Consider the following 20,589-nt stretch of genomic DNA (forward strand, 5'->3'; position numbering starts at 1 on the left):
CAGAGAGAGAGACAGAAACAGAGAGACACAGACAGAAACACACAGAGACAGAAACAGACACAGAGAGAGAGACAGAAACCGACACAGAGAGAGACAAACAGAAACGCACAGAGAGAGAGAGAGACAGAAACAGAGAGAGAGACGGAAACAGACACAGACAGAAACACACAGAGAGACACAGACAGAAACAGAGAGAGAGAGCGGGTCAGAGATTAGGACAGAGAGACAGACAGTGGGATGGATGGGGGGAACAGACGGACCGTGAGGGGACAGACGGGGAGAGATAGAAAGAGAAAAGCAAGGATTGAAGGGGAGAGAAACAACAGCCACAGCAATTAACATGGGAGAGACTATAGGAATGAAGTGTCATGGATTTCAGAGATTAAAAGAATAGAGTGAACAAATCAACTCATCACTAAGAACAGCAGGAAGCGAGAAACAGGGAGAATTCAGGTCCTACTGTACACCCATGGATCAGTTTGCAGTCAAAGAATGAAGGAGACTGCAGAATGACTAAGTTCAGAACTACAAATGAGAGCAAATACTTTGGAAGACACTGCCTGTTTTCCAAGGGAGGCAGTTCCCGATCATTAAGTACTAAGGAATCATCTTCTTGTCTAAAACTCTTGACTGGATAGATCTTCTATTTCACAGAATAGTTTATTTCCCAAGTTTTCCTCCATAGCCCTAAATACATTCTGCCAGGGGTAATGGTGGATGCAAATACGATAGGGGCATTTAAGGGGATTTTAGATAAGCACGTGACCAAGCAAGGAATGGATGGATGTGGACCATGGGCAGACGGAAGAGATTAGTTTAATTTGGCGTCATGTTCGGCACAACATCGTGAGCTAAAGGGGCTGTTCCTATGCTGCACTGGTTTATGTTCTATATCTCCCGTTCCTCCCTCATCCCACACACATTTACCCCATTCCCCTTCCATGCCCCATCATATCTCCTGTGTCCACTCTACTGTGATTCAGTACTAAGCTGGTTAGCAATTGGCAAGACTGACAAGTGTTTTAAATGCTAATGAGGCTAATATAATAAGCATGGAGGCTTTGAAAATCTATTGTGAAAAAGAACTGAATTCACAGAATGGTTACAGCACAGAGGGAGGCCATGGCTGTATTGGCTCTCCAAAGCTGCAGTTTTCCCAGTGTTATTCCCTTACCTTCTCTCCATAACTCTGCACATTCTTCTTTTCCAGATAGTAATCCAATTCTCACTTAAATTCCATTTAAAGATTCACTGAGGATGACTGAAGACATTAAAAAGGAACCACTTCCCACCAACATTAAGGAGGAAGAAAATTTTGCCGTAGATAATCAAGAAAAAGCTGTAGAAGAGGAGGAAGAGTTATCGCATGCAGAAATCCTGGACCTATTTCAGGAAGGTCTAGCCATGATCGTCCAGGATCCATTGCTGTGTGATCTTCCAGTTCAGGTTTGTGGTTTATTTTAATCATAAGCTTTACACATACACAATGATTACACTTTTATCAGTGATGATGTTTGATATCAAGAATGCAAATACTGTTTGATCGACGGAAATCTTTTTCTGGTCTTTTAATTGTACACAGGATGTGGCATTGCTGACTAGGCCCAACATTTATTACCCATCCCTAATTGCCCAGCGGGCAGTTGAGAGTCAACCACATCACTGTGAATTTCATGTAGGCCGGACCACATAACATAGAGTCATAGAGATGTGCAGCTCGGAAACAGACCCTTTGGTCTAACTTCTGCATGCCCACCAGATATCCTAAATTAATCTAGTCCCCTTTGCCAGCATTTGGCCCATATCTCTCTAAAACCTTCTTATTCATGTACCCATCGCGATTCCATTTCAATGTTGTAATTGAACCAGCCTCCACCAATTCCTCTGGCAGCTCGTTCCATACATTCTGTGTGACAAAGTTTCCCTTCAAGTCCTTTTTAAATCTTTCACCTCTCACCTTAAACCTCTAGTTTTGGATTCCTGTACCCTGGGAAAAAGACCTTGGCCCCTCGTGATTTTATAAACCCCTACAAGGTCACCCCTCAGCCTCCGATGCTCCAGGGAAAATAGCCCCAGCCTATTCAGTCTCTCCCTGTAGCACAAAACTTCCAACCCTGGCAACATCCTTGTAAATCTTTTCTGCACCCTCTCAAGTTTAACAACATCCTTTCCATAGCAGGGAGACCAGAATTGAATGCACAGATTTGCTTACCTAAAGGACTTTAGTTAATCAGATGGGATTTTACAATTGACAGTGTTACAACATTTTCAGTAGGCCAGCTTTTTATTCCAGATTTTCTGTTTAATTGAGATTTCATCATTTGACATGGTGGGATTTATATCCATGTCTAGGGGTTCTGGATTACTAGTCCAATGATATTACCAGTGCACCATCACCTCCCCAAACATTAAGAATTGCAATACAGTGTCTTTGTCTCTGTAGGCTTTGTTAAGAATATAAACTCCTGGGTATGATCTGGCCAGAATAGTTTTAGCTAGGTGTAATTTCATGGGCCTTCAATAGGACAAGTAATTGTGTTAGATTTAAAAAAAAGTATGAGGGCAGAGACCCTAATAAAATTTGTATATGATTCTTAAAAGATAAATTTGACATGAATTAAGATATTTTTCTTTATAAATACGACCAAGTAATAGTACTGTGAATCCCTGCAGTGTGGAAGCAGGCCATTCGGCCCATCGAGTCTGCGCTGACCCTCCAAAGAGCATCCCATCCAGACCCACCCCTCTACCCTGCCCTTGTAACCCTGCATTTCCCATGGCTAATCCATCCAGCCTACACATCCCTGAACACTACGGGCAATTTAAGCATGGCCAATCCACCTAACCTGCACATCTTTGGACTGTGGGAGGAAACCGGAGCATCCAGACAAAACCCACGCAGACACGGGGAGAATGTGCAAACTCAGACAAACAGTTGCCTGAGGCTGGAGTCAAACCCGGGTCCCTGCCACAGTGTGGGCACTATGAATTGAAGAATAGAACATAGTAAATGTGAGGTAATGAAGGCAAAAATATTGATGCTATTCAAAAGAACAACTTTTAAGTTTTATAAATATGCTGATGCACTGACCCATTGTATTAATTAGTGGTGCATTGTTAACATCATTAAGCTATCAATATTCAAACTCTATATTCACTTTAAATCTGCATTCAGCTGAGACATAGAGATGTGCAGCATGGAAACAGATACTTCGGTCCAACTCCTCCATGCTGCCCAGGTAAACTAAATTAATCTAGTCCCGTTTGCCAACATTTGGACCATTTCCATCTAACCCTTCCTATTCATGTAATCATCCTGATACCTTTTAATTGTTGTTCTTGTACCAGCCATCACCAAAACTTCTGGCTGCCCATTCCACAGATGCATCACCCTCTGCATGAAAAAATTGCCCCTCAGGTCCCTTTTAAATCTTCCCCCTCACCTTAACCCTATGACCCCACCCCCAGTTCTGGACCCCCCTACCCTATGAAAAAGACCTTGGCTGTGCACCCTATCCAATCCCTTCATGATTTTATAACCCTTTATAAGGTCACCCCTCAGCCTCCGATGCTCCAAGAAAAATAACCCCAGCACATTCAGCCTCTCCCCATAGTGCAAACCCTCCAACCCTGGCAACATCCCTGTAAATCTCCTCTGCATCCCCTCAAGTTTAACAACGCCATTCCTATTAGCAGGGAGACCAGAACTGAACACAGCCCTCCAAAAGTAGCCTAACCAATGTACTGTACAGCCACAACATGACCTCCCAACTCCTATACTCAGTGCACTGACCAATAAAGGCAAGCATACCAAACACCTTCTTCACCTTTTTCTGATGAAGGGTCTAGGCCCGAAACGTCAATCTTTCTGCTCTTATGATGCTGCCTGGCCTGCTGTGTTCATCCAAGCCCTGCACCTTGTTGTCTCACCTTCTTCACTACCCTGTCTACCTGCGACTCCACTTTGAAGGAACAATGATCCCGTGCTCCAAGGTCTCTTTGTTCGGCAACACTCGCCAGGGCCCTACCATTAAGTATATAAGCCCTGCCCTGGTTTGCCTTACCAAATTACAGCACCCCACATTTATCTATATTAAACTCCATCTGCCACTGTTTGGTACCATTGATCAAGGTCCTTTTGTACTCGGGTAACCTTCTTGGCTGTCCACTACACCAACAATTTTAGTGTCATCTGCAAACTTACTAACCATATATCCTATGTTCACATCCAAATCATTTATATAACTGATGAAAATCAGTGGACCCAGCACTGATCCCTGAGGCACACCACTGATCACAGATCTCCAATCTGAAAAACGACCCTCCACCACCACCCTCTGTCTCCTACCTTCAAGCCAGTTTTGTATCCAAATAGCTAGTTCTCCTTGTATTCCATGTGATCTAACCTTGCTAACAAGTCCACCATGAGGAACCTTGTTGAACGCCGATTTAAAACTGAATTTTAAGTTTCTTGAAGAGGTAACAGAAAGGATAGATGAGGGTAGTGCAGTACATAGACTTTCAAAAGTGTTTGATTATAGTGCCATTCAGCAGACTTGTGAGAAAGATTATAGCTCATGGAATAAAGGGGCCAATAGCAACATGGATATAAAATTGGCTGGAGTGATGGGAAGCAGTAACAGCCGGTGATTATTTTTTGGGTTGGAGGAAGGTTTCTAGTGAGCCCTCCAGGGGTCGATATAGTGAAGTTGCTTTTCCTGATATATATTAACGATCTGGATCTTGGCGTGCAGGGGATTGTTTCAAAGTTTGCAGATAACATAAAACTTGGAAGAAATGTGAACCAGGAGGACCGCGTACAACTCCAAAAGGATAAAGACAAGTTGGTGAAGTGGGTGAATAAATAGCAGATGAGTTTCAATGCAGAGAAGTGTGAGGTGATGCACTTTGGTTTGAAGAACATTGAAAGATAATATAAAACAGGAGGTACAGTTCTAAAGGGGGTGCATGAGCAGAGGGACCTTGCTATGTAGGTGCACAAATCACTGAAGGTGGTGGGACAGCAGAGGGAGCAGTTAATAAAGCAAACCGTGTCCTTGGCTTTATTCTTAATGGCATAGAATGCAGGAGCAAGGAGATTATGTTAAACTTGTATAAAAGACTTGTTAGACCTAAGCAGGAGTACTGTGTACGGTTCTGGGTGCCACATTGTAGGAAAGATGTGAATGCAGTGGAGAGAGTGCTGAAACAATATATAAGAATGGGTCCAGGGATGAGAAAGTTTAGCTATGAGGGTATATTGGAGAGGTTGGAACTGTCCTGCTTGGAGAGAAGAAAACTGAGAGGATTGGATAGATGCACAGGAAAACACACACAGGCTCATGCTCGCTCTCTTGCTCTGCTTGGAAGTATGGTTAGAGGCAAGTTCAGTTGGGGCATTTAAGGGGCCACTGCTGATTATTTAAATATAAAAACAATGTGATATGGGGAAAAGGCAGAAGAACACACTAAATCAAGATGTTCATTTGGAGAACTGGTGCAAACACCATGGGCTACATGGCCTCCTTCTGTGACATAAGTATTCTGTCATGAATATCATACGACTCATTTAATTTGATTTACTTTATTAGACTTTTTCAATTTGAACAGTAAAACATGTCCCCTTTATCACTGTTTCCTGACTTGATTTAAATTGCATCATTTCTTATTTGTTCCGGTATTTCTGTCCTGAAAAATATCTTGGCAACTGTGTTTTAAAAGTGTCATTGCCTTCACAGCATTTCAGAAGCCTCTCCCTGTCTGTCTATATCCCAGCAACTCTCTTTATTACATGCAGACTTCGGGCTGTAAGGAGAAAGAAAAGCTTTCTAATGAATTGGGTGTGAAAGGTCAGCGAGGCAGTGGACCTCATTGTTTTACATTCTGTGAGAAGCACCGCCAATACTGTCATTTTTGTATCTCAATTTATGATCTTCCCCAATCACTTTTCTGAATGAGGTGTGCTTTTAAAAGACTGCTATTAAAGGTACATTTGCTCCAAAATCCTTTCTATCAAACAACAGTTCAAAAAAATGCCAAACTCCCAACAGTGCTGGTTTAAGTGGACCGTTATCAGTGCTGCTGACTTTGATTTTTATTTTATCATTTAGGTTACTTTGGAAGAGATAAATTCTCAGATCGCTCTGGAATATGGTCAAGCAATGACTGTCAAAGTAAAGAAAGGAGATAGTGAAATAATGCGTGAGTGCAGTTTTTCAGCGGTTTCATCATTTCAGCTGAAGTTGTTGTGCTCCTGCTGAATATATTGCAACCTCGTTACGAAACGTATGACCGTCGCTCATTCAGCCTGGCTGCCTGCTTTAATTATGAACGTTAAATCTCTCCTGTTCAGGCCATTTGAAAATAGGGACTGGACTTTTGCAGGTTCTGGAGATCCTTTAAAATAAGGCGGGTGAAACCAGGACAGGGAAGTCCCTTACAACTTTCCAGCCAGCACCATTTTTGCCAAGCGGGGAAAAGGGGAGGGGACTTGAATGACAGGGCCGTTTGAAAATATGCTAAATTTAAGCAGACCCAATTCTTGCTGGACAAGGGCCACTGCTGCGGGAGTCAGCAAGTTAAGGTGAAAATGTAAGTACTGTTGATGGTCAGGCGAGGTCTCTTTAAGTGTAATGATATGCAGTTACTTAAATCCTCAGGCCTTTGTTTATAAAAAAAGCGAAAAGATTAGGCTGCTGCTGTTAAGTAAAGTTTTAAAAAAACATGTGCTGCTAGACTTCTTTGATAACAGACAATCTGGTGAAGTGTATAAAATGTATCATTACCTTGTGTTGTGTAGTTTCAGTCGTGTTCATTGCTAAAATTACACTAAGCTATTGTTGCAGTTATGCCCACTATGAATGCTTGGCTGGGTATAAAAAGATCCAAAAACTCTTAGCTCACTGGGGAGAGGTGTGTTCACATTTGTTGACAGTTTTATGAGTATATTAAATGATTAACTGTCTTTTGATATTGTTACTGAATAGAAATTTTCTTGTTTTATAACAATTTGATTGCTTGAAGGGATTGGAAATAATTGAATACATTTCATCAATGAGTTTTTTCTGTCTGAAATTTCCTCAAGTAAGAGCTTTATTAGGTTGTTAGAAGCTTTTTTTAAATATCATATGGATCCTGATAGCTGAGATATAATGAGATGGTACGGCGTGGGTTTGAAGCTGAGGGAGTATGTGGGGGGTAGTGGGTGGATGGGTGAAGGCTACAAGTCCTCATACAGCTTCTGAAATATTGGGATGAACCCCAGAGAACAGAGGTGGGCCTTCTAACCAGCCTGCCTCAATCCTTGACTGCTTTTGAGATCGATTTAAGGCAATGCTTCCCAGCATTTCTCTCTCTGTGGCCCCTTTTCAAGGCTTGTAAGTTATCATGGCCCCTCTGAGAATTGTGAGAGTGAGTGGGGGTTGTAGGAAGACCTATGAAAGCAGGGGATATCGCTACTTGTTGGACATTGCTGACTGTGAGCTCACTTGGGCCCCTGAATCCCACATATGGGAAGCCCTGGCTTAAGGACTTGGCAGGCCCAAGCCCAATCCCAGTCCCGCCTCCCCAAACTGAAAACTGCATGGGACAAGGACATTTGTGTTGAGGCGGATCGTGTTGTGTTGAGTTCCCCAAAATCCAGCCCTATGATCCTGGACATGAACGAAACCCTGGGACCTCACTAAGACTATCAGAGGAGAGAAAGTTCGTTCCACAGTGTTGACTATGAAATTACCTGATTATTTTGTTTTTAAACACCTAACCAGTTTCCTCATGTTCGTTTGGAGAAGAAAACTTAACAACCTTACCAAATGTATTTATTCTCTTTTATATCCAGCAGTGTTTTTCCACACAACCAAACAATTTTTCTTTCCCCGCCCTTGCCAAATCATCCGTGATATTTTGCATCTATTGAGTACCACCAGTAAATCACTCGTGTTCTCCACAGAACAATGTACATGCAAAGCCCATTAAGGGCAATGCAGATCCCCAAGGGCAAAGGAATGTAGGAAGGGGGCTAAGTTAAAGCGGAGTTGGAGGGGGGAGATAAAGCACTCATCCCCCTGCAGTGCCCACCTCTCTGAACATGTTGGGACTGTTGGTGGATGCCGTATACTCCCTCTGCTGGAACACCAACATAACCACGGAAGAAGGAGCCTTATCAATGTCTGTATGTTGTTACTTATATATTCATTGCATTTAATTATACGTTGGTGTTGGGCATTAACTTGTGATTGTCTTGAATTCTTATAAATCAATACAGACTGAAACTGTGGCTGTAGGATTAGAATACACTAAAATAACGATTTAAACGGAATTCAAATCCACTTTATTTTAGATAGTCACACCCCATGAAACTCTCCCTCCGTAGACTACTAGCTCCACATATTTATATAACTGCTTAAAATCTAAAGAATCTTCATTAATATATCCATCACTTGTTTCCTCATTCCGTTAGATCTTCCTTCAGACCATATTAGATTCATGTTTATAATGTGTGACTCTAAATAAGTATATACATGAGCATATAAATGTGCATTAGGAGCAGGAGATAGTAAGAACTGCAGATGCTGGAGTCAGAGATAACACAGTGTGGAGCTGGAGGAACACGGCAGGCCAGGCAGCATCAGAGGAGCAGGAAAGTTGACATTTCGCGTTGGGACCCTTCTTTTTCTGAAGGAGGGTCCCAACCCGAAACGTCAACTTTCCTACTCCTCTAATGCTGCCTGGCCTGCTGTGTTCCTCCAGAACCACACTGTGTTGTTAGGAGCAGGAATTGCCTTTAGCATTTTTGTCCAATTGCTTTTAGCCACTCGAGCCTGCTTCGCCATTCACTGATCTGTTACCCCATTTTCTTTCTTACCCCCCCATAACCTGTCAACCCCTTGCTTATCAAGAACCTATCTGCTTCTGTCTTAAAGAATAGTCAAAGATGCTGTTGCCATCACCTTTTGAAGAAGAGACCTCCAAAAAGTCTCAATCCTCTGAGAAAATCTCTGTCTTAAATAGGTGGCCCTTTATTTTGAAACAGTGGAAATGTGTAACAATTGATTCCAGCTCTATCCTTCACCAACCAACCCTCTGGAGTATAGGAATTAAAACTTAACCTTCTCTCCCACCTTCCTCTTGCCATATCCCTCCAGCAAAAAGGAGCACAGTTGGAGCTGAATGGACATATAGACTCACAGCAATGCAGTTTGATGCTGAACTGTCCTCTGAAACAGCATATCACAGCATAAAACACCAAAGAGATGGGAAAATAAACAAATGAAAACAAAAAAGGCTAATTTCTATCTGCCGATTTATCCTTAACTCCAGTAGTACCTCTGCACGGAAGGGGGAGAGATGGAAGGAGTTACTTGCTGTAAAATCTGTCATACTGAAGCCTTGTCATTAGCTATATCTAGCATCAGCGCAACAGAGAGGAGCATATGAGAGCTTGTCAACATCTTGCTTTGTAAAACTACCACCTGGATGTAATCGTAGCACCATGGACAAGCACAAACTTGAGTGAGTTTTATAGTCATTGAGTTTTGTAGCAGTAATCTATGCTCTTATGCAGATCCATAATTCATGCTATCTCTCCCCAGCTGTTGTTGTGATTCAAAATGACACAGTCCTGGATCTGAAAAAAGCCATCCAGAGATATGTACAACTGAAACAAGAGCGTGAAGGAGGAACACAGTATATAAGTTGGTAAATTATGTTTGATATTCATTCTGTCAATTTATTAAGGTAACACATCTGTACAGATCATGGAGGACAGATTGAACTGAAAGTAATGATCTGATAATTCATTAAGTTGAGGCTAATATTTTCAGTGTTTGATCTTTAATTATTGCCATGCTAATTTGTCTAGAATTGACAAATGCAAAATATATCACATGTCATTAAATAATATCAGAAGAAAATGTGCTAAACTGTGGTACTATTTAATGGTTCTGTCTTGTGTATCTGAAGGGATACAGTTTTTATTATGGTACAATTCATGATCTGGATACAAATTATAATTAAAATTGCACTCATTTTGAATTTATTTCTCCCTCAAATTTCCACTTGGATATTACCAATTGCCTAAATTAATGCAAGTTTTTCCAGCAATTTTTGTTTATGTTCTGAAAATTTCAGCATCTACAGTTCTTTGTTTTTTTTTTGCCAAATTTAATGTCTACTATGAACCAGAACAACCTGGCGACATATTAAAGCAAATAACCCAAGATGTATTTAAAAGTGATAATTTGGTGCAGTTTGATTTAAACAGTATGTGTAGGCTTATCATGAAAAATAAGTTTATAAGTCTTAGTCTACCACCAGTAAGTAACTCCGCAGTAATTGAAAATTACTTTTAAAAAAAAACAAAACCATTTATTGGTTATATTGATGTATATTATCATCAATTTGTTAGTAAATTAAAATATATCAAAAAATTTACAAGGATGTTGCGAGGTTTGGAGCTATAGGGAGAGGCTGAATAAGCTGGGGGTATTTTCCCTGGAGTGTTGGAGGCTGAGAGTTGACCGTACAGATGTTTATGAAATGATGAGGGGAATGAATAGGGTGAACAGCCAAGGTCTTTTCCCCAGCGTAGGGGAGTCCACAACTAGAGGGCACAGGTTCATGAAGACAGGAAAGATTTGAAAGGGACCTGAGGGGCAATGTTTTCACACAGAGGGTGGTGCGTGTATGGAATGAGCTGCCAGAGAAGGTGGTGGAGGCTGGTACAATTACAACATTTAAAAGACGTCTGGAGGGATACATGAATAGGAAGGGTTTAGAGAGATATGGGCTAAATGCTGGCAAATGGGACTAGATTAATTTTAGGAAATCTGATCGGCATGAACGAGTTGGACCGAAGGATCTGTTTCTATGCTGTACATTCTCTATGACTCTATCCAGAAGCTTCCAAACTATGACTATTTAGCATACTTTAGTTTAGTAAGTTTTTGTGTCTGCATAAAGAATTGAAAATGGCTGTAATTAGCAGAAAGGTGGGGATGGCGAAAGGTGATCCTTTAGAACGTGGAGGCTGGTGAAGTGAATGGTGAGGATGAGGAAACCCTGATTGTAGTTGGAGGGGAAAGGTGACAGAAGAAGCATGGGAAAAAGCATGTACACAATCACAGGCACTGCCATTTGCATTGTGGTAGGGGTATGGCATCTTCTGTTGTGCTGGAAGAAAATCTTGAGAGAAGCACTGGTATGGAAGGTGGTGATTTAAAATATAGTTTCTAGATATCTTGTGCTCTGATTTCAGTTAGGTTCCTATAGTAATACGTGAGATTTTCTAGTAGAGCTGCTTTTCCAGAATTTATGTTTATGCATTAATATTGATCCAAATAATCACAAGAAACGGCATGTCAGCATTTTGACTGAAGAGGTATCCTTTCAATGCAGCAAACTTTAGAGATAAAAAATGGTTTGTGGGTTCTGGACTGCGTCCTTGCATGCAAAGGGAGGATTGAGATCGATGAACAGATAGCATAGTAATTAGGTTGCTTATATTTTTCCTTATTTGGAAAAGAAACAATATAAAATTGGGTACAGTGGCAACATTTTACTGATATGCTGCTTTGTAATTTATTTTGTTCTGTATACACACAGGGGCAATTCTACATTTGTAGAAATGGGGAAAAGTGGCTTTACCTGATAACTGCTATTATTACTGGAACCTTCAGGTAGTAAATTTGCTGCTACATCAAATTTTATATGAACAAGGATAGTGCATGTGTTTGCCAATGAGGTAAAATAATAAATAAGTATTGCACTTCTGCACAAACATGTGCTGCCATTGCAATTTACATTGAAGTTATCATGTCTAAAGCTGGTTTATTTCATAATGTAGTGCAGCTGTATTTGTATAGAAAACCGTGCAACTGCATTGCACCTACCAGTTTTACCATGGTAGGATTTTAAGAGTTGTAAGGATGTGATTGATTATATTATTACCATATCTTATAAGCATCTTTTTTTTGCTTCACCTTGCTCTTTAACTCTTCGCCATCTGGGGAACTGTGGTTTTGTTCGTTCTGCTTTTCCACATTTTGGGAACATACCTGAACTCTCTCTTGTTTTGTTGTGTTATTACATTATTGCCTTTGATTCCAGTTTCCCAGGGCCAGGTCTCTTCTCAACCTATTGAAATTAGCTCTTTCCAAATAGTTACTTTTATTTAAAACTCTCGTTTGCACTTTGTCCTTTTCCATATCAATTATAAATGCCTATGGTACAATGAATGATGGATAAATGTAAGGTTGTCCACTTTGGTACCAAAAACAGGAACTAAGATTATTAGCTGAATGGTGATAGATTGGGAAAGGGGGAGGTGGAATGAACTCTGAGTATTCTTGTACAGCAGTCGCTGAAGGTAAGCATGCAGGTGCAGCTGGAAGTGAAGGATGCAAATGGTATGTTGCCCTTCATTGTGAGAGGATTCAAGTACAGGAGCAGGGATGCCTTGCTGCAATTGCATAACACCTTGGTGAGACCACACCTGGAGTACTGTGTGTGGTTTTGGTCTCCTAATTTGAGGAAGGATGTTCTAGCCATAGTGGCAGTACTGCAAAGGTTGAACAGTCTGGCAGGGCTGGGTGGAATGCTCTTTAGAGGGTCACTGCAGATTTGATGGGCCAAATCTGGGGGTTACCATTGACCAGACACTCAACTGGACTCACCACATTAACAGAGTGGCTACAAGAGCAGGTCAGAGATTAGGAATACTGCAGGGCGTAACTCGCCTCCTAACTCCTTAAAGCCGGTCCACCATCTACGAGGCACAAGTCAGGAATGCGATGGAATTCTCCCCACTTGCCTGGATGAGTGCAGCTCCAATAACACTCAAGAAGCTTGACACCATCCAGGACAAAGCAGCCTGCTTGATTGGCACTACATCCACAAGCATCCACTCCCTCCACCACCAACGCTCAGTAGCAGCAGTGTGTACTATCTACAAGATGCACTGCAGAAATTCACCAAAGATCCTCAGACAGCACCTTTCAAACACATGACCACATCCATCTAGAAGGACAAGGGCATCAGACATATGGGAACACCACCACTTTCAAGTTCCCCTCCAAGCCACTCACCATTCTGACTTGGAAATATATTGCCGTTCCTTCACTGCTGGGTCCAAATCCCGGAATTGCCTCCCTAATAGCATTGTGGGTCAACCCACTGCATGAGGACTGCAGCGATTCAAGAAGGCAGCTCACCACCACCTTCACAAGGGCAACAAGGGACGGGCAAGAAATGCTGGCCAGCCAGCAATGCCCACATTCCCACAAATGAGTAGAAAAAAAGACATGGCGTCTGTCTGAGCTGTAGGGATTTTGTGATTCTATAAGTTCAACACCCACAGTCACAATCTAAGGATACAGAGTGGGCCATTTAGAACTGAGCTGAGGAGAAATATCTTGGGGGTGAGTCTATGGAATTCTCGGCCACAGAAAACAGTTGAAGCAAAAACATTGAATGTTTTCCAGAAGAGATTAGATATAATTCTTTGAACTTAATGGGATTAAAGGATACAGGACAAAACAGGAATAGGGTACCCAGCAGGATGATCACCAAAAATCCTACTGCATGGTATAGCAGGCTCGAAGGGCTGAATGGCCTACTCCTGCTCCTATTTTCAGTGTTTGAATGTTTTGAGAGTGTGATCAGCTCCCAACAACGTTTCTCTATTTCTAATGTTTTTGTTCCATCAGGTATTTATCAAACTCCGACATTTCTGTTTCTATTTTTAAAGAATTGAATGGGATCAATTCTGTGTGATTATCATAGTGTGAAAGACAAGAGTTTCTGCTTTGTCCGTAGGAAATATATTTGGAGAACCTACCACCTGACGTTTAATGGAGAGAAACTGACAGATGACAAGATGAAACTGAAAGAGTGAGTATTAAAAAGTTTATGGTGTAAGCTTTTACTTTGTAAGGCTTCCCATTCGCCAGTAAGTGGGGTTATATTGGTGTTTCGAGTACATTTTAAAAATGCATATACCTTCTCAAGGGTCATTTGATAAAGAATAGTAAATATATGTCCAGGAGATGCTGAAAGTATCCGAGATGGCAAGAATATGAAAGGAACATACTACAGAGGGTGCTGGCAAATTAAAAAAAACAGAACATGTTGGAAATGTCTCTATTATATTCCAACTTTCTCTCAATGCTCCCGAGAGGTAGAGAGTAGAGTAGGAAAATGATAGGAGGCTTCTTGATAGACTGGGTGAAAATAAAAAAAAATAGAGACTATATAAAGCAAGCATAAATGTCAGCTCTGATGGAGAGTTATCTAGACTCAAAACGTTAGCTTGCTTTCTCTCCATGGACATTGTCTGACCCACTGTGATCTCCAGCAATTTTTGTTTTCAGTACAGATTCCGGCATCTGCAGTAATTTGCTTCTATGAATGTCTGAGGTGTGGGAATGCATCACCCTGCATAGAACGATCAGACAAAGCAATTTAGATTTGGGTCAGCAAGAATCTCAAGAAACCCATGTATGCATACGGTTTCTGCTATAGTTTAACAAGCTGAAACTTCACTTTTTCTGATCAGAGTATGAGTGTCCTACCTTCTGGTGCATTAGTTTATCTGGAAGGGAGTAAGCAGCCCACAGTGACAGATCTGTCACAAACTGGCTAGAAAATCATCAGTTATGTATGGTATGTGCATATCTACTTGGACTTTGGAGACTGTCATTGACTATTCTATTCTTCAATTCTCAAACACATTATCTTCAAATCAACTGAACACAGAAGGAAACAGAAAATACTGGAGATACAAGTTTTGCAAGATCTGTGGAGGGAGAAACAGAAAAATATTTCTAGTCCAGTGAGATTTCTTTAGAGTCAAATTGGGCTTGAAGCAAGACCCTGTCTCTGTTTTAGGCTGCCAGACTTGCTGAGTTTCTCCAGTAGTTTCTTTAATTTCAGATCTCCACCAGTAAATTTCTCTGCATATTTTGCTTTTATTAAACTCTTAACAGAACATGCTTAGCAACTTGTCTTCCCAGTTCTTTCCTATTGTGAGCACAGCTCAAAACATTGTTGTTCAATTTTAATAGACAACCAACAGGGCCCTTGAGTAAAACTAGCCGATATGTAGCAAAACTTAAAATTGTCTCATAAGCAGATGTTCTCTTGTGATATTTTACATTATATTTTCTGGAAGGTTTGAGACAAATATAAAGCGAATGCATAAGCTTATGTGGTTAAATTGCAGGTTACACTGTTATTAATTAACCTTAATGAAATGAGCCTCTTTATTCTGTCTATATTTGTCTTTGGACAGAAGGCTCCAATCATGTATATGATACACGAGGTTTAAGATCAGATTGCTTGTCTTGTTGACTGTGTCATGTTGCTGCTAATCCCAACACTGCTGTAAACACTGATAAGAAGATACAATTTGCGCTGTGATATCTGTGGCTGACATTCTATTGACTAATGCGTAAAATTGTGTATTAACCAGCATTGGGAGGCAGAACTTGCTGAGCAGGAAATTATTATCTGATTTTCAAGTTTAAACTTCTTTTATTTGCAGTTACGGTATAAGGAATCGAGATGAAGTTACCTTCATAAAAAAACTTCGAAAAAAATAAAGGTTAGTACTCTGCTTAATAGTTTCGGTCTTAATTTCTCACTTTTAATGCAGATGGTAAACTCTTCACGTACAGTGCCTGTGCCCTAACCATGCAACTTATCAAAAGTACTTTCTTGTTCCTAACTGATTATTCCATAAGCATGTCACATCCCAAAGAATTCAGGCCCAGTAAGATATGTTCAGCTAATACAGCTAGTATTCATTGTGTCTTCATTTAAAAATCCCAGACTGAATTGTATCATCATAATATTAGATAATTATATTTCAAACTGGCTGAATGCCCCTCATTTTTGATTGGATGAAAACACTCAAGTACTACCTCAGGTGCCCAGTGAATGTATCCAGAGCCTGGCTGAAACACACAGGCTAGAAATTCCCAGGTTTATACAATCATAGAATCCCTACAGTGTGGAAACAGGCCCTTCGGCCCAACAAGTCCACACCGAACCTCAGAGCATCCCACCCAGACCCATCCCCCAATAACCCACCTAATCTACACCTCCCTGAACACTATGGGCAATTTAGCATGGCGAATCCACCTAGCCTGCACATCTTTGGACTGTGGGAGGAAACCGGAGCACCCGGAGGAAACCCACGCAGACATGGGGAGAATGTACAAACTCCACACAGACAGTCGCCCAAGGCTGGAATCGAACCCGGGTCCCTGGCGCTGTGAGGCAGCAGTGCTAACCACTGTGCCACCGTGCCATCCCAATGCATGGGATCTCAATCAAGATGCCACTAGGATTCCAACAGTTGGTAGATGGCATGGTGACTTGGTGGTTAGCACCGCTGCCTTACAGCGTGAAGGATCTGGGTTCGAGTCCACCCTTGGACTGTGTGGAGTTTGACTGTCTGCATCAGTTTCCTTCTACAGTCCAAAAATATATGGTTTAGATGGATTGGTGAATGTTGAACTCGGGACACGTATACAGAATAATATCTGTGGGATATGAAGAAGTTTCTTGGGTGACACGGTGGCCCAGTGGTTAGCACTGCTGCTTCATGGTGCCAGAGAGCCAGGTTCGATTTCAGCCTCGGGTGACTGTGTGGAGTTTGCACGTTCTCGCTGGTTCTGTGTAGGTCAGGTGGATTGACCATGGGAAATACAGGGATGGGTCTAGGTGGGACGCTGTTCAGAGGGTCAGTGTGGGGTAGATGGGCCAAATGGCCTACTTCCACACTGTAGGGATTCTAAGATTTGTTGAGAATTATTGTGCTTGATCGCTCATTTGTCACTTGCTGCTTTTTAAACACCGTCCAGCTTAAATTTAACATAAATGGGATGGCAAAATAGTATTCACCTTTCTGCAAGTTGGGATTCAATTCAGTGACAGAGAAATCAGATTCACTTGTTTAGCGACTGTCATGTCTGCTTTGTTGGTGTCAAAAATACTTGATAGTTACATTTGTAAACCTTGAGTGTAAATGTGACCTGGATGTTTCTGATTTTCCTGTGATGTTGATAATTTGAAAATGAGGTACGCTTCAATATACAGGAAGTGAAATAGAGTCACAGTTTTAATTTTGTCTCCGTGTATTGCTCCTATCTCTTACAGAAATATCCATTAAAATTGCTTGAGGCCCAGCTATGAATTCATTGAAAATACTGAAAGGAAGACGAGTCTTGCCATATTTCACCTTTTGACTTTAGATGGAAATTGTAAGCCTTCTGTAAGCAGTGGGTTCTGAAGTCAGTTCAAAATATTTAGAATGATTCAATTCATAGGATCTCAATATTCAGATTGTATTGCTGTCGTTAAGCTCGCTAACTAAAGCGAGAAAAGTTTAATGAGAAAATGACGTTAAAAATCAAGTTAAAGTGTACTATTTTAGACGAAATAGGAGCACTAGAAAGAAATGCAAAAATATTTAAAAGGATGGTACATAGTTTAGGGATTTTTCTTCGGGAAGAAGATTTGGGAGAGAGCTGCTAGAGGTCTATCAAGTTATGAATGGGTTGGTCATTACCAATGTGGGTAGAATGTTTCCACTTGTGGAAGAATTACTAACTAAAGGTTTTATAAATTCTACATAGTTATTAAAGAATGTGTGGAGGAGTTCCTTTACTTGAGAATGATTAGAATGTTGAACTCAATACAACAGGAATTGGTTGAGGCAAATAGTTTACTGACTATTTTCAAGAGGAGACAGATAAGGACATGATAGAAAAGGCAATAGAAATAGCCTGAAATGCTGAGGTCAGGCTGATGGACTCATGCTGAGTATAGCACAAACAGAGTTGAGCTAAATGGCCCGCTTCTGTAAATCTGTAATTTTGCTAGAAACATAAGCCCAAATCTTCTGCTGTCAGATGGAATCACTATTTCCATCCCAAATCAGACAACAGACTCACTTACCTTTCTGTGATTTTTCTGGCTGGACTGTGAAGCAGGATCTAACATAACGTATGTCGTTCAATAAACCTTACGGGCAACATCAGAGGGGGTCATCACAAAAATCCATGTTGGCACTTACTGAGAGAATGTGGCCATGAGAGTAGGGTGCCAGCTGGGTGAGGGAGTGGGTACAGGAAGGTTGATGAGCAGGGGGAGATCTGTCAACTTGGGTTTGGTGTCCAGAGATGTAGGTCAGTCAAGTGCCTGCTATGAGGAGGGAGACCATGTATGTGTAAGTGGAGAGAGTTGTTGGATGCTAAAAGAATGTGTGTCAGTTGGGTGTCCAGGATTTAGATGTGTTGGTCGGTTGAGTGCCAGTTGGGGTGTAGGGCGTTATTTGTCATGTATCTGTAGGGAGGATAGTCATAGAGTCACACAGCACGGAAACAGATCTTTTGGTCCAACTTGGCATTGCCAACCATAATCCCAAACTAAACTAGTCCCATTTGCCAGCATTGGCCCATATCCCTCTAAACCCTTACTATCCATGTACCCATCCAGATGCCTTTTAAATGTTGCAATTGTACCAGCTTCTACCACTTCTATCGGCAGCTCATTCCAATCACACACCACCTTCTGTGTGAAAAAGTTGCTTCTCATGTGCCTTTTAAAACTTTCCCCTCTCACTTTAAATCTATTCCATCTAGTTTTGGACTCCCCTACCCTGGGGAAAAGAAATTGGCTATTCATCCTATCCATGGCCCTCATGATTTTCTAAATCTCTATAATGTCACCCCTCAGCCTCTGATGCTCCAGGGAATAAATCCCCAGCCTGTTCAGCCTTTCTTTATAACTCAAACTCTTCAATCCGGGCAACATCCTTATAATTTTTTTCTGCACCCTTTCAAGTTTAAGAATATCTTCCCTCTGGCGGGGCGACCAGAATTGAACACAGTATTCCAAAAGTGGCCTTACCAATGTCTTTTACAACCAGTCAGCAGGGTCATTAGTGAGTCTGTGGGTGGAGGGGTTGTGTTTGTGTCAGTTCATGTGTGTATCAGTCTAATCCTTTGACTTTACCTGGTTAACTGCCCAGGTAACTGAGTTGAAACTCTGTGAATCCCCAACCTTAACTCAAATTTGGGAGTTTTCCAGAAGGTTCCAGATACAGGTAATTGCCATCAGAAGATTCAACATTCTGGCCAATTACCTTGCCGTTAGTGTGTCGGGACTCCTGAGAGGTTCTGATGCACATCTTTCAGGCTTGACTGGTCTTCAATTTCCTGAGATATCAGGGTTACACAGCATAAGTTTTGTTTATTGAACGAGCATGGCCTGGCATCAAGCTGCCGAAAGATGAAAGTAGTAACCCACAACTACAGTGTAGCATTGTACGTTTGGTATTATGATTTTAGCAAGCGATTAAGAATTATCTGCACCTTAAGGGTGAATTTCACAGATCATAGAATCCCTAGTATGGAAACAGGCCCTTCGGCCCAACAAGTCCACACCAGCCCTTGGAGCATCCCACCCAGACCCATCCCCCTAATCTACATATCCCTGAACACTACAGGCAATTTCCCATGGCCAATCCACCTAGCCTGCACATTTTTGGATTGTGGGAGGAAACCAGAGCTCCCAGAGGAAACCCACGCAGACACAGGGAGAATGTGCAAACTCCGCACATTTCAGTTAAACCCAGGTCCTTGGCGCTGTGAGGCAGCAGTGCTAAACACTGAGCCACCATGCCGCCCATTTCTTTGTGGTTCCTCTCACTCCTCCACTGTAAATTCAGTAGAAACTCTCCATATCTTCAAAACTCTGCAGCATTCAGGGTTAGCTAAGTCTTATTTTCATGTTGCCAGATCTTTCAAACAATTACGATTTTATCACTCTGATTATTTCTGTATTACTTATACTAAAGTAGAAAAAAATGAACTATTTTCAGATAGCTGTTTTTCTGCTTTTTGTTTCTTCCAGATTTGTGTAACTCTTAACAAGTGTCCAAAAGACGAATTTATCTTGTAGAGAGATGTCAGTTCCTGCCTCTCTGCTCCTGACAAAACTCTTTATCACACCAGAGGACAGAAGAAAAGAAACACAGGAGCTGTATTGTTCATTCGAACTTTAGTGATAAAGGAACAAGTCAATTTCTGAATTGTTACTATTTGTAATTACGTGTTCAGTATTATGTTGGTTGTATAAAGTGTTTATTGAATGACTAATTGGATTTAGAGATTAACTTTGTAACTTTTGCAATCCCGTTGATTATATCAAAATCCATATGTTGTAAGTCTAAGTGCAAGAATGTCATGCATCAGACTAGCATTGTACAAATGAAAATTATGATAGAATGTATCCAAGTATTGTAAGAGCATTATAAAAGTATTTTTTAAATGCTACAGAACTAAATGTCTACTTAAAACCAGATATTCTTTCGGATTTTTATCTGTTAGTATTTACAAAGGTATAGTTTTCACAAATAAGAGACCACCAGATGATTACTGACTAGTAAGGCTATTTGATGCAACTTGAATCAAGTATTAACACTCATTGTATAAAAATGACTTCTAGGTCTCATTCCTACCTGCTAATCGACATTGTTTTCTTATTCAAGAGTGACACCGCTCATGGGCTTTTCTCAGTATTGGC

The 20,589-nt window shown here is 41.1% G+C and overlaps 1 protein-coding gene across 1 annotated transcript; it reads left to right on the forward strand.

Moving 5' to 3' along the window:
• Positions 1–1,182: 1,182 nt before the first annotated feature.
• Positions 1,183–20,339, forward strand: snrnp25 (small nuclear ribonucleoprotein 25). Its single transcript, XM_020520323.2, has 6 exons — positions 1,183–1,446; positions 6,111–6,201; positions 9,591–9,696; positions 13,813–13,887; positions 15,539–15,598; positions 19,918–20,339. Exons 1-5 carry the CDS (start codon positions 1,258–1,260, stop codon positions 15,594–15,596), a joined length of 519 nt encoding a protein of 172 aa, XP_020375912.1. The 5' UTR covers positions 1,183–1,257; the 3' UTR covers positions 15,597–15,598; positions 19,918–20,339.
• Positions 20,340–20,589: the final 250 nt, after the last annotated feature.

The sequence above is a fragment of the Rhincodon typus genome, chromosome 21, assembly GCF_021869965.1.
Source record: "Rhincodon typus isolate 14 chromosome 21, sRhiTyp1.1, whole genome shotgun sequence".
NCBI classification, from domain to species: domain Eukaryota; kingdom Metazoa; phylum Chordata; class Chondrichthyes; order Orectolobiformes; family Rhincodontidae; genus Rhincodon; species Rhincodon typus.